The sequence below is a fragment of the Bicyclus anynana genome, chromosome Z, assembly GCF_947172395.1.
Source record: "Bicyclus anynana chromosome Z, ilBicAnyn1.1, whole genome shotgun sequence".
Lineage (NCBI taxonomy): Eukaryota > Metazoa > Arthropoda > Insecta > Lepidoptera > Nymphalidae > Bicyclus > Bicyclus anynana.
In genome coordinates this window covers 20,477,126-20,492,331 of record NC_069110.1, presented here as the reverse complement: position 1 = coordinate 20,492,331, position 15,206 = coordinate 20,477,126, and the positions used below count along the sequence as shown (strand labels likewise).

The 15,206-nt window shown below is 37.2% G+C and overlaps 1 protein-coding gene across 1 annotated transcript in view; it reads left to right on the top strand.

Annotated features, from left to right (window-relative positions):
* Window positions 1-8,201: 8,201 nt before the first annotated feature.
* The window catches only part of LOC112049389 (glutamate receptor 1-like), a 116,253-nt gene continuing 109,248 nt past the window's right edge, over window positions 8,202-15,206 (top strand). The window contains exon 1 of the mRNA XM_024087249.2: window positions 8,202-8,427. Coding sequence (XP_023943017.1) covers window positions 8,283-8,427 — 145 coding nt within the window. The 5' untranslated portion in view covers window positions 8,202-8,282. The remainder of the gene's footprint in view (window positions 8,428-15,206) is intronic.

Here is a 15,206-nt window from a genome sequence, read left to right as displayed (position 1 = left end):
ATCGAAGAAAGAGATATATGTAAGCATCATAATACTATAGGGTAGATCTAGGGTACTATAGTATAGGGAGCTATAAGTTATCAAATTTGGATTTTTTTCCAAAAAAATGTCAATTTTATGATGAAAAACAATTGCGGCGGGTTGATTAGGTACCCTAAACCGGATAAGTTCAATGTCTTTTATTTGTGTGTTTTGGTTGTTTTAAATTTTGGTATATAATATATACCAAAACACGAACACGAATTGAGAATCTTCTCTCCTGTTTTTGAAGTCGTTTAAAAATTAATAAGACAGTCGCGTGGCGCAGTCTGCATGTGCATCTGCTTCCACGGTCTTGGGTTCGATTCCTGTAACTGGAGGACTGCTACTCAGCAACGATGTTTTGTGTAACTCGCAAATGCGAGTTTCGAATTTAGATCTATCTCTCTTTGTCTCACATAGTAAGTACTACAGACAGAGAGCAATAAATATGAATTTATTTTAAATTAAATATATGATTAAATAGAAATGAATTCGAACTCACACTATCAAAATGATAAAGACATCGTTACAGAATCCCTCCATTACAGAAAGCCTCCTTTGTAAATTATTTGAGTGATGAACATGGGTGTTATCCAATGTCTGGGCATACATTATATAAATATTTATACGAAGTATCTAAATATATCTTAGTACCAATAGCACAAGTTATACGGTTACTTTGGATCTAAGTGAGTGATGTGACTCAGCGGGCGATGGAGCGAGCTATGCTTGGAGTTTCTACGCGTGATCGAATCAGAAATAAGGGAGATCCGCAGACGCAAGTTAACTGACATAGCTCAGCGAGTCGCGAAGCTGAAGTTGCAATGGGCAGGCCACATAGTTCGAAGAGCCGATGGACGTTGGGGTCCTAAGGTGTTGGAATGGCGACCCCGCACCGGAAACCGCTAGATGCGGTTCGGATGGCGGCTCGAGACCGTTATGCTTGGAAGTCTATGCAAGAGGCCTGACTACAAGCCCTTGAACAAAAATTACATGTGAAATTAACCAACGTGAATAACGCTTAGAAGGCTGTTACGATATCAGAAAATAATTCTGAGCACTATGCCGTCATTTCTGAGCGGATTGACCTGTACCGCTCAGAAATGACGGCATAGTGCATAGAGTAGGTAGGCAGATAATTTTTGTTCAAGGGCTTGTAGTCTATAAGTCCAGCAGTGGACGTCCATCGGCTGATGATGAGTGATGTGTGTACTGTAAGTATATTTATTTATTTTATTATCTATACCTAAACATATAATAACATTTAGGAAGTTCTTTCAGGCCTCGTAAAATATAAAAGCAATAAACGTCAGGCGCAAACAGCCAAGTTTCACAACATAAAAGTTTGTTCGTCGAGAGCACGAGCGGGCGGAGCGGCCGGGCGGCTATTCAGCATTTCTTTGTGATATTGTTTAGTGGGCTGCCGATTCGTTGAATACACATCGTCTTGCTTGTATTTTTAAAGTTTCAATGTTTTATTGCTCGTTGCTTCAACTTTCATAAATAAATCTTTTCATTCATATTTTAAATACGTACTTAAATATGCGACTAATTAAGGTTAACCTATTCATACTTAAAAGAGCCTCTGATTCCGGAGGTTGTGGGTTCGAATTCAGTCCGGGACATGCGCCTTAAACTTTTCAGTTGTGTGCATTTTATGAAATTAAATATCACGTGTCTCAAACGGTGAAGGAAAAACATCGTGAGGAAACCTGCATACCAAAGAATTTTCTTAATTCTCTGCGTGTGTGAAGTCTGCCTATCCGCATTGGGCCAGCGTGGTGGACTATTGGCCTAACCCCTCTCATTCTGGGAGGAGACTCGAGCTCAGCAGTGAGCCGAATATGGGTTGGCAATATTTTTCATTTCAATTTGAAAATGGACTACATATGTAATCTCCCGTTACTTTTAGATGCGCGACTATTGTAGGGTTGAACCATAACTTGTAGCGTAAATAATGACCCGTGTCGGTCTCTCCATCTTACAATCTCAACCTGCAGATCACAGTCTGTGAGCAACTTTATAATGAACTTTCGGAATGTGAATGCACTTTAAGCCTTTCAAAAAACTTCAAAGTTCTTGGTTCTTTATATCACTGTCATTTATTCTCGTCACAGGGCATAATCACGTTGGGTAAGATTTTTCTGTGCTCGTAAAATATAAGAGTAATAAACGCCAAGTTGAAACATTCAAGTTTCACAACAAAAGTTTTTCTGAAAACGACCAGACCGTAACCAAGTGGGATGAACAGGAGGTATTTTTGGGGTCCCTTGATTCAAAATGAAACATACGGGACCCCTTTATATATATTTCGTCTGTCTGTCAAGACCCCTAATTTCCTTATAGAAACACGGAGGCATTAAGTTAAAATTAAACTACAATTAGATTCAATTTATAAAAAAATCATATTTTTAATTTACCGTAAAATGAAGATATTATGGGCGTTTATTCCACAAAAAACTTATATTTCGATTCTATCAACTCTTATTTATGTCTATTTTACATAGAGAGATCTCTATAAATTACATAGCAAAACAAAAAGTAAGTTACAGAGAAGAGTTGAAAGCTAAATTTTATTTTAAAATCGATAATAAAATCAACTCCCAGCAATGGTTAACGTACTCGCTGTATGTAAAACACTTAGAAGACGTCCCGAAGAAGTAAATGTAATTTATTCATTGAAATACTGTATGCACAGTTTAGTTTTGAGCTTACGGACTTTAAAAGGTTTAGCGCGTGACTTCCATTAGGTTGCGGGATTTTCTCATTTTGAGACTGTCTCGTAGGTCCAGTTGTAAGCAAAGATTTTACTATTATAGATATGCCATTAGCACATCGAAACTGAGGCGAACCAAGGTGGCTATGGCTAATTGTCTTAATTTCATTTAGTCGCAAAGTACTTAAACAAGGAAAGTTATTTAAAGAAATAATACCTAAATATTGTCTACAATATCGAGTTGTGTGTTTAGGAAGTGTTAAAACTATATATACATAAATATATAATGTAAATAAATACAAAATTCATCATTTTTATACTTTTAAATATGCATACGGTGTTTACATATAAATACTTCTTACTACATATAATTACTCCTTGCATATATGTTTAACAATTGTAATATTTGTATGCTTGTTGGTAGACCAAATAAAGAGAAAAAAAAATGTGTGCGCTCAGTGGAGTAGCTAAATTTGGACCATTTTTGCGATGATTTTGTAGACACGTAACGTGTCTAATAGTCTAAAATCGTTGGTTGGAAGCCTATGGGGTTCTAAACCACGAGGTTCAGTGTTCGAATCCTGGGTCAGGCTGTTCAATACTGAGTTTTATTTTTTTCTAAGAAATTTTCAGGTAAAAATCCCCTTTTCCCCTCTCTTTTTGAGAGAAGGCTCTTTTACTATTCGTACAGTAAGTCGTATATGGGTTGTTAGTATATAGTATATATAATATCTCTTCATCATCATCATCATCATCATCATCATCATCAATATGATGATGATGATGTCTACTGCTGGACATAGGCCTCGTGCGTGGACTTCTAAACACAACAGTCTCGAGGCGCCAGCGTCCATATCTCTTACAAAGAAAGTGAATGATGGTTAGTCTGTGCAACTACCTAAGATAATAATTAATGTCTTAGGCTTGTAATTTAAGTCAGGCTACAAAATATTGCTTCTTTTTTCTTTTATAGGTAGACCAATTAGGATATTAGACATATCAAATCAAATCGAATCAGAGTTCATTTATTTCAATAAGGCTTAGTTTACATGCACTTTAGAAACGTCAAGTTATGTCTTAATTTAATTTAATGGTTAAGTTATAGTCGGAAACTTAAAATTAAAGTTACGAGGGTTCCAAACGCGCTTTGGTCCGAGAAGAGTCCATAATTAGGAGGCAATATATTAAATAACACCTTTTTACTTCGGAAGTTTTAATATAGATTATATTAAAATTCTGTCTATGCAAGTGACTGATATGATAAGGAATAGTTTAATTTGAGATAATTATAACTAAGTGCGCGCTAAGTGGTGAAGCGGAGCTTGTAATGTCAGTCAGGTACTGGAAACCTTTCGTTAAACTCGTGTACCCGTCTGATGTTGTGAATACATTTTGAAAACATATTTTAGAAATTGAATATTGCATTTTAATGACAATTAAGTGGCTCGTGTACCAGATCTTTGCTTGATTATCAAGCAATTGACTCGTGTACCAGATCTTTGCTTTATAATGAAATTATATTGAATTGATTGATATATATTATATTGAATTGATTGATAAGATAATTGAAACCGGTAAGTGGGTCAAGTATGCCTCTCTGTCAGAGAGTTACATCTTTGTACCTTTTGCCGTGGAGACCCTTGGGCCATGGAGTTGCAGTGCCAAAAAATTTTACCGTATCGTGTCACCGCGGCTAGTTGCCTCGACTGGTGACTGAAGGGCTGGCTCATTTTTTGAGCAAAGGATCAGCCTGGCTGTCCAGCGTGGAGATGCAGCCAGTATTCTTGCCACCATTCCACGTGGGCATGATTTGTATAGTTATTAGGATAAGTTAGCTTAAGTTCCTTATTGTATTCTTTCTCAATAAAAAAAGAAAAAAAAATAAACTATTAATATATTTATTGTACACCGAGATACATAATATACCCGCTGACTATTTTCCTCGACAGCCACTCCATTTTTACCTATAATTCTAACATGTAACAGGTTGTCAAGTAAATTCCCAAAGCTACGTTGAAGTAACCTACGATATACTGGTACATTGATGATTGACGGTGGAAAAAGGTTATAAATATTTATCGCGTGGTGGTCGACTTTCTGCTTTGATTTAAAAGTTCTATGTTGTGCTGTCGTGACGTATCACAAAATCAAAAGCAAAAGAAATGATAAGTAAATTTTGTAGGATAGTCCAGGCGCTGTGAGTATGTGAGTATGTAAAACTCGAGGACCGCATTTTGTTTATAGTTTTAAGCTCTGGAAAGCATGTAGATTACGATTCTGCATGTTGCCAGGAGGTTTGTTGGTCCATTATTTTGTTATACCCTACCTACTTTGGTGTTGAGTATATGAATTGAGCCAATAATTTGTATCAGTTATTGCTTGTTTTAATAAGAATATTAAATTTTTTCATGACATTATCACACTAATAGCCGATCTATTATATAATAAGCATTTTTAAAAAGTGTATCACATCACACCGAAACTACTGGATAAATTCAACTAAACTTGGCACCTTTCGAGTTTATACTACAAAGAAGGTCAAAAGATATCTCATGTTTCAAAAATAAAAAAATATGGGGAAAAAAATGAATAGTTATTCATAAGAAACATTGAGACCTGCCTCGAAAATCGATCACTCAAGGCGGCTAAGAATATTTTTTTGTATGTAATTGTTAGCACTGCCTTCAAACTGATCAGCGGGTAGAACACAATACGATGTAATTGTTTGCTTTCAGTTTAGTGTATACGTTTATAAAATCGATGAACTTTTTTTAACATTTTTTTTAAATTATTATTTACCAAGCGGTCGCCTGAGAATTCGATTGCGAAAAGTGAATGTGACTATATATTTTTTGCCGTGAGCCGTGATAGCCCAGTGGATATGACCTCTGCCTCGATACCGGTGGATATAGGTTTGAATCCGGTCAGGGGCACGCACCTCTAACTTTTCAAGTGTGTGCATTTTAAGAAATTAAATATCACGTGTGATCGATCTCACTAACGGCGAAGGAAAACATCGTGAGGAAAACTGCATATCATTTCTTTTTTTTAGAATTTTCTTAATTCTCTGCATGTGTGAAGTCGGCCAATCAGCATTGGGCCAGCGTGGTGGACTATTGGCCTAACCCTAACGAATATGGGTTAATAACTATACATTTTTTAAGGAATCCCCAGCGAAGTGTTGCCCTAAAGCGATGTGTCTGGCATCTGAGGAGATACCACATTCATTCCGAAGAGAATATTCTTAGTCTCTCTATATTTGAACTGCGAAAATAAATTTAAAGTTTATTTAAACAATATTACAATAGCTCTTAATATTTATACAAGTGCCAAGTGATTTTAATCAATTCCAAGATTAAAGTTACCTAGGTTTGTAACTTTGTCTAATTTCCTCTTTAAGACTGGAATAAATTTGCATTTTACGTACTTCAAACTACGAGCTCAGTGTTGTTCCACAGTGGTCCACCCAAAGAAACGATCGAATCAAACTTGCCTAAATTTGCAATGGTAATATCTTTTTATTTCCCCTTTGAGCTTTCAAGGATTAAAGGGATGAATCTCCAATTGCTTAAATATATCGAACTTTCTGGATTCGCCGATCCAAAATATTTTGCAAGGAGACACCCGCTTTAAGGTGGCTTTCCACATGACTGAATGCGGCCTTAGCTTAGCATCGTCAGCGAGGTATCTTGTAAAAAGAACGAGACATATTATCGACCAATAGCGGGAGAATCGAAAACACCGCTATACACCCGTTTCGATGAGACGATTAATACAACGATGCTTACATTCCCTAATTAAATATTAATGTTTACTGACATTTGATTTATTGACAATATGTCAATTTACATAATATCACGTAGAGCGCATCTTAGGGCTACTGATTAAATAAAAAAATCATTTCTTTTTCTCAAGTAGATATTGCCCTTAAGTAGCCGGTGTTATAGATACTAAAATACACATTATATAGATAGAGCTTTAATAGCCCAGTGGATATGACCTCTGCCTCCGATTCCAGAGGGTGTGGATTCGAATCTGGCCCGGGGCATGCACCTCCAACTTTTAAGTTGTGTGCATTTAAGAAATTAAATATCACGTGTCTCATTCTGAGAGGAGACTCGAGCTCAGCAGTGAGCCGAATATGGGTTGATAATAATGATGATGATATAAATACTTATTTTTTAGAGTAGGTATATTTTTACTCTAAGACTTATTTAATGTATAAACATACCCACTGACAAAACTCATCACAAAATTATTTTCCAGCTGTGGGAATCGAACCCACGGCCGTCGATGCAGAGAGCAGGTTTACTACCTACTGTGTCATGAGGCAGTCAAAGCTATGTGCATAGGGTTTCAAAATTCATTTATTTTAATTAGGCTCAGTTTACAAACACTTTTGAAAGGTCAGGTTTATGTCATAATTTAATTTAATCTAATGGTGGTAATAATAGTCGAAAACTTAAAATTAAACTTGCGAGGGTTCCAAACGCGCCTTGGTCTGAGAAGAGCCCACAACAAACTCAGCCAAGGTTTATTTTTTTTTTGTTTACCACCATTTTACAAACTTATTTAACCTTATTTATCTTTGCACCTATCTCCTCCGAACACGTGGAAGGCCACCCTAACTTAGCACATAGGAATAGCTAGTTTAAAGATTTGTGGAGTAAATAACTCGTGCCGTCGCAGACTATTTCGTTGAAATTTCCAGGGGTTATGTTGGAATTTTTATTCTGACTGAATATGATTTTTAAAAACTTCAAACATTCTGTGTAGAAACAAGTCGTGATATTTTATATGAAATTAGATAACGTATATTCACTACATGATTTTTATATTTCCTTTTTTATACCTATATTTCCATCTAGTTTATTCAGCTTTGCCCAAAAAGGAAATGAAAATTTTTGGCATTTTTAACCAATGAATAAAAATTTAAAAATAAAAATAATTTATAATATAAATCATATATCCAAAATCTGCTGTTTCAAGATGTTTTTGACAATTTGAAATGCATTGGTGGGAGAAATAATTTACTTGTACGACGGACTGAAATCGAATCTTAAATCTTTCGGATTTAAGATTCTGAGCCTTCGGCGTTAAGTTAAGGTTCAGTAATTACTAATATACTTTTTCAATCGGATATTTAGGAATTGATGATTCCAAAATTATTTATCTTGCACAAACAACAAAAACGGTTATTTATATACGTGACAAAACTTACCGAAGGATACCTATATCATAAAATTACAAGAAAAACTTATTAAATAAGCATATTTACAAACACTTAATCAATTTTAGTGTGAAAAATGATATGAGGCACTTTTGGGTTTTCCAAATTTTGTTAAGATTTCCTCGCAGTACACGAGGCGTAGTTTCAGTTTCCCGAGAGTGGGAAAGAGGCAGAGGGATGCGACCCGCGGCCGCGCCCTCCCGCCGCCGCTCCATCAGTCGCCCCTAAGTCACAGGTTTGAACGCAGCATCCGCACGTTATCTTCACGATTTTCTCGTATATTATCACGTAGATGCATTGAACTCGCCGGTCACCATGTTCTATAACGCCGGCATCGACTCGGGGGCGATACGTAATAGAATATCGATAAAGCGCCACATCTTGGCCGCCGGTTGTATATTGTTTTCATACGTCGGGGTGTTGTCGGCTCAATCGTTCGCGGTCGAGAAGATATCAGTCGGTAAGTGAACAATTTTCTTTTATTATTTTTTATATATATAATACTTGTGATTGTTTTAATAAAACGTGAAATGGCGAGTCCGTTACGACTTTTATTCGCTTGAAGTGTTTTGCTTTCGTCCCTTTCGCGCACATTCGCAGCCGTTTAGTATATAACGGTTTTCTCTTTCTAACGCGACGCGTTCGTCCCTTTCGTCGGCTCTCGTGGAGCCAAGTGTGATAACAGGCTTTTGATGATACGTTTCAAAATATTTGCTATAAGCTCTTTTATTTTTCCACTGTCCATTTTCAAGCAAAAACTTTTTAAGCGGCTTTCATGTTTTTCATTTATTGGTTTTGAATGAAAAATTTCTACGTGTCCACGGTTTTCTGCTATTTTAATATTTGCGCGAAACATGTAAGCGATGTTGGTTTTAACACTGATTAAAAAATGTATAATGGGACCAAATACGTATCAAAGTTTATAACTTATATTTTTTATTGATCCAATGGTAGAGACATCATATATTTTTTAAAAATGTATTTTTTGAATTTGTCACCTATTTACATAACGCGTAGGTACCTGTCAGGAGCAGTTTTAGTATTTGAAGCGTATTCGAAGTCGTCAAAAATTATCGACATTAATGTAGGTAAGGCTTTCGCGCTACGACTACGAAACTTTCAAGTTTTTTTGTTCACTTTCAGAGTGAATAGGCATCTCCTAGGTAAACGCGCATCCAACTTAGACTGCATTAATACTTCCCATCAGGCTTAATTGTAGTCAAGTGCAAGCATAAATTAAATAAAAAAAAAACTTTGCCTCATAGGCCGAGAGCCTGCGGTAGCCACACATACTTCATTTTAGGAAGGAAGGAAGAGCACGCCCTTCGCTAGCTATTCTTATTATATTCGTCATCATAGCAGCCGATGGACGTCCACTGCAAGACATAGGCCTTTTGACTTCCAAACATCACGATCCTGAGCCTCCGGCACCCAGCGAATCCCTGCGACTCTCTTGATGTCGTCAGTCCACCTGGTGGAGTTCGAGCAACACTGCGTATTCTAGTGCGGGGTTGCCATTCCAGACGCCAACGTCCGTCGCTCTTTGAACTTTGTGCCCCGTCCATTGCCACTTCAGCTTCGCGACTCATTGAGCTATGTCGATGACTTTGGTTCTTCATACTCTTAATTTTTATAAAATCTGTCATCATCCCTATTATAAGTAAACATTCTTCGCTGCCCCTTTACAAAATCGGTTGATAATTATTATGCTGAGGAAACCTACCTCAGTTGTGCAGTGATTAGCTTATGTGGTTTCGGATCACGATGTCCAAGGTTTGAATTCTAGTTCCGCTAAGAGAAAATTTTGTAAAATATCTGCGATATCTTTTAAATATGGCCAATATTCCCAATTCCCCTCAAACTACAACGACGACAACAGACCAACGGGGCGGGGATCGAACCACCACCCCTCGGTGATGAGTCCGACCGCTCTTACCGTTGAGCTAGTGTCTCTCTTTTTGCATTTCCAGCTTTTTTTTAAATTTCCAGTATGGAATCGGGAAAATCGTGGTGTAAGACCACCGAGCCTGGGAAAACAGGCTAAGCCGTCGGTCCCGATAATAATATTAGAATCATTAACATTTGATAGTGGTTTTTATTCAAACACTCTTCCCACCAAACCGCATTTGAGATGCATGGTGGGTCTAAGCTCCACATCCATGTAGTGGGGCATTAAAATAAGTTAACGATGATGATGACGAGATGGGTCATCGAACTCTATGCAGTTAACCCTCCAGTGCAGTAGGTACTGCTCTAATCGTAATCGATTGATGCACTCTGTCGCCACTAAGCCACCCTCGATTTTCTAACATAAAATACCGCAGGGATATGTAGTGCTTATTTCAGTTTGATGACCTATAAAACAAGACCCTAGTGCCGTTGCCGCCATTTTCTGAAGAATAAAGTATCGTGCGATATTTTATATAGCAATATTTTAGCACGTTAAATTTTAGTTTGTCTGGAATCTATATATATAAAAATGAATTGCTGTTCGTTAGTCTCGCTAAAACTCGAGAACGGCTAAACGGATTTATTTAAGGAAGGTTTAAAAGGTGAGAAAAATTAGAATAATTGCCGGGAAAACCATAAAAACAACCCTTTCCTATTTCCCATACAAACGTTTAAGAGTCAAGGGGTAGGGTATGGTAGGGGTAGAATAGTGTAGAGTAGGGATAGGGAAGAAGTGCACATAAGTCAAAGCGAAGCTTGACCGGGTCCACTAGTAATCTTATATTTTATGTTTAAAGGTATCTAATGTCATTCAAATGATGCCTGTAGAGTGAAGGACATCCTCATCATTCATTAACAACCTATGGACGTCTACTGCTCTATTGCATAGACTTCCAAACACAAAACAGAGTATAGGTCAACGACCTTTTATTTGGTGCAAGTTTTTGGCGGCCTCTGTGGCACGGTGGATTTACAAGACGGAGGTCCTGGGTTCGATCCCCGGCTGGACCGATTGAGATTTTTCTTAATTGGTCCAGGTCTGGCTGGCGGGAGGTTTCGGCTGTGGCTAGTTACCACCCTACCGACAAAAAAGTACCGTCAAGCGATTGAGCGTTCCGGTACGATGTCGTGTAGAAACCGAAAGGTGTGTGGATTTTTATCCTCCTCCTATCAAGTTAGTCCGCTTCCATCTTTGATTGCATCATCACTTACCATTAGGTGGGATTGTGATCAAGGGCTAACTATAACGTGCCTCAAACGGTGAAGAAAAAACATCGTAAGGGAAATACCCGTAAATTTTCTTAATTCTCTTGTGTGAAATCTGCCTCCGCATTGGACCAGCGTGGTGGCCTAACCCCTCTCATACGAAGAGGAGACTGGTGCTCAACAGTGAGCCGAATATGGGTCATTAATGATGATTATTATATTTACTCTTCGAAGGTGAAAGTGAAAGGTAATACTTCATAATTTTTGATGAAAATACCTTTTACTCACTACGGCATGTTGCTTAATTAACAATCATAATTCAATCACGAGAACGCTCCTCACTGAAACGTGATTACATTAATCGCAGTAATGAATGATTGCATTTAACAACTGACAAGGCGCATCATTAATAAAACAACAAAATGTGTGTCTTTTATAACCAATTTCAAAAAATGAGGATATTCTCAATAAGTCGGAATCTTTATTACAAAAACAAAAATTTTGTGTGCGTTTAAACTCTGATTCTAGTTTTCTTTTACTTCCTACCATAAAGGAGAATAATGTTATTTGTATGGAAGGTCGCCCGTATATTTTTTTGATATTGCGTATCAGCCAAACTTTGTTTGCGTATCAACTACAATGTCGAAGTACAGCAGGGAGGTAGTTTATAGGTAGATTAGTAGTGTCTGTACTCACCGACAACATACCCTCCCTCGTCAACTATCTGCGCGACGAGAACATGTAAAGTTGTCGACGATAGTGCGCACCTTGCGTCATCCTTCCATCACATCGTCACCAGCAATAAGATACAGCGTCTGTGGACACTACCTAAATGGTTGGTCATGTGGAGATTGACCTTCAAAGTGAGGATAACCACCGCCATAGCGTTCAATATTCGGAGACATAAGTAAACTCCATACGAGGGCAGGAAGAGGGAAGTCTACGTTCGGTTGTATGTCCAGCGATATTTCCGTCATTTGTTGACCTATTTGGAAAAATCTATTTTCGTTTGAAGGGGGTTACTTCCACAGAAGTCCCATTTTTGTATCAGGATATTTTTTATGTCAGGATTTGATTATAGCATTCTGAGAATTCTCGATAGTGCGTTTGTTAATTTTTTCATAACTACTATTTAATTATTATTTAAACTACTACAATTGTATTAGGGTTTGGAGTCGAGCTTATAATGGAGCCGATACACAGACGATGGAGTTCGTCAAAAATTTAAAACAGTTAAATTTTGTTCGGTTTTGATTAAATTTATTGATGAGAACTTCCCATCTAGATGGCTTGTGACTACATAAGGGGTCTGGTGATTAACACGAAGGACAGTTAATGGAACTCCTCGACGGTTCACAGTAGCTACCTTGCGTTTGAACTTGATAAATTTGTATTGATGAGAACTTTCTACCTAGATGGGTTGTGACTGCATAGGGGTCTGGTGATGAAGACTGAGGACAGTTAAGGAAACTTCTCATTTACATTTCACGTTTTTTTTGGATATTCAACTTTTGTGTGGATACAGGACGAGTGAATGAGTATGTGGGTTATAGTAGTATTTCAAGGTAATATTGTAGAACCTAGGTACCTACTACATTACAGGTACATTTTTGTTTACACGCATTAGGTATGGTAAAACTAAAACCGGAACAATAAAAATTTTAATAATTGAACCGACTTCCGACACAAAAATTAAACTAAAAAGCGATAAATTACATCGTATGTGCTATCTTCTGATCAGTTTGAAAGCGGTGCTAATCCATTGTCGTGTTTTCTTTAACGAAATCGGTCCAAAATAATTTCCTGCGCAGAGATCGAAAAAGTTTTACTAAAAAAAATACATACGCCAACCTTTACGTTACTTCGACTGAAGTTTGTCGTGACATCGAATGCACTGGGATTGATACAGCGGATTTTCGACTAGCAATTTGTCGATACACCGTAGAGTTGAATAACTTTTAGAGCATTGGTTTCAAAGTTTCGGTCTCGTTTTATTTGTTGAACTGCAACTCATCGTGATTGGTCGTGGCTTTCACATGTTTACGTTTACGTATTAGACTATTTTTTTCTAATCTAATTGTATATTTATAAAAACTGCACCGATAGCTCAACGATAGAGGGTCCCACGCCAAGAGATCAAGAGTTCGAACTCCGCTGGACTTTTGTCGTTCTCACACCTAAACCACTTTTTCTAACTATTTGAAAGAGAAAGGGAATATTTGTCATATTGTAAATATATTATGGTAAATAAAAAAACATTAGAGCTGTGATAGCCCAGTGAAAGCCGTGATAGCCCAGTGGATATAACCTCTGCTTCCGAACCCGGAGGGTTTGGGTTCGAATCCGGTCCGGGGCGTGCACCTCCAACTTTTCAGTTGTGTGCATTTTAAGAAATTAAATATCACGTGTCTCCAACGGTGAAGAAAAACATCGTGAGGAAACCTGCACACCAGAGAACTTTCTCGGTTCAATTCTTGCAGTCTCCCAATCGGCATTGGGCCAGCGTGGTGGACTATTGGCCTAACTCCTCACATTCTGAGAGGAGACTCGAGCTCAGCAGTGAGTCGAACATAGGTTGACAACGACGAAATAAAAAAGACACATAAATATAATATTCTAGGATCCAAATTAGAAACGACTTTCACCTATCAACTCGTGACCAAACTATTGTAAGCCATAAGAGAATAAGAGAGAATAACAGAATAAGAATCATTTATTTGCAAGAAACATTTAGTTATTCAAAGATGTTCTTATGTATTAGGTAACAATTTTTCACCATTAATAGGTATACAAATGTTTATTGTTTAATTAATTAAATTAAAATTTAATGACATTAAGTTTAAAAGAAATATAATTAATACTATTTTTTTGAAGCATCAGCAAAGTACTCTTCTATGGAGTAATAACATTTTTCTATTAGAAACTTTTTAAGATTTTCTTTAAGTGTAGGTTAGCTTATGCTTCTGTTTGACAGCTGTTGTGGCAAGTTGTTATAGGTTTTTGGCGCCATATGCAAAATACTTTTATTAAATTGCGCAGATGAATGCTTTATGTAATTAATTTTATTTGATAGTTTAGTATAACTTCTTACACATTAAGGCCAACGGGCACCTCTGACATGACATGCTTAAAATTGCATGCAATAAACAAACTAGAAATTATTACGATACCTCCTACTTTTAATTTTGTGTATCTTTTTCTCGAAAAGTCGTCGTCATCAACCCATAATCGGTCACTACTGAGCTCGAGTCTCCTCTCATAGTGAGAGGGGTTAGGCCAATAATCCACCACGCTGGCCCAATGCGGATTGGCCACAAACGCAGAGAATTAAGAAAATGTTGTGGTATGCAGGTTTCCTAACGATGTTTTCCTTCAACGTTTGAGACACATCTCTGAAGGATATTTAATTTCTTAATATGCACACAACTGTCAAGTTGGAGGTGCATGCCCCGGTACGGATTCGAACCCACAACCTCCGGAATTAGAGGCAGTGGTCGCTAGACTATCGCGGCTCGGCACGGTTTTTAACTTACTGAATTTAATTTAAAACATCATCCAATAAACAGATGGGTGAAGATCGTTTCTAATACGGATCTTAGACTATTGCACTTAGATATTGACGTTAGTCCAATAGATTGTTGCACTGTCATAAATTATATACCGATAGTTATCTGACCGCGATCCATAACCTGGCATTAGTTACGATTGAACCAATTAATCATCATAATTAACGATTATCAGCACACGTCACCTATTAATAATAACACGAATTAGTTTAGCGTAATGTTGTTATAATTATCATTGATAATGTTATAATATTATTATGTTTACTTACATTATATTAGCACAAATCAATATATATATATAAAATAGTATACGCATGTTTCATCTTCGTGGTAACCCGTCCCCTTGCGTACTGGGGGATATACACAAATAACGTGTTTTTTTAATACGGTTAGTATTTCTTTCTTTCAAGTTTTCAGGATTAAATTTGAGATGAATTATAGTATTTCACCACATACTTTTACCCCGATATACTTACGAGGATATGAAGTACGCGGAGCATAGCTGCAACCGAAGGAC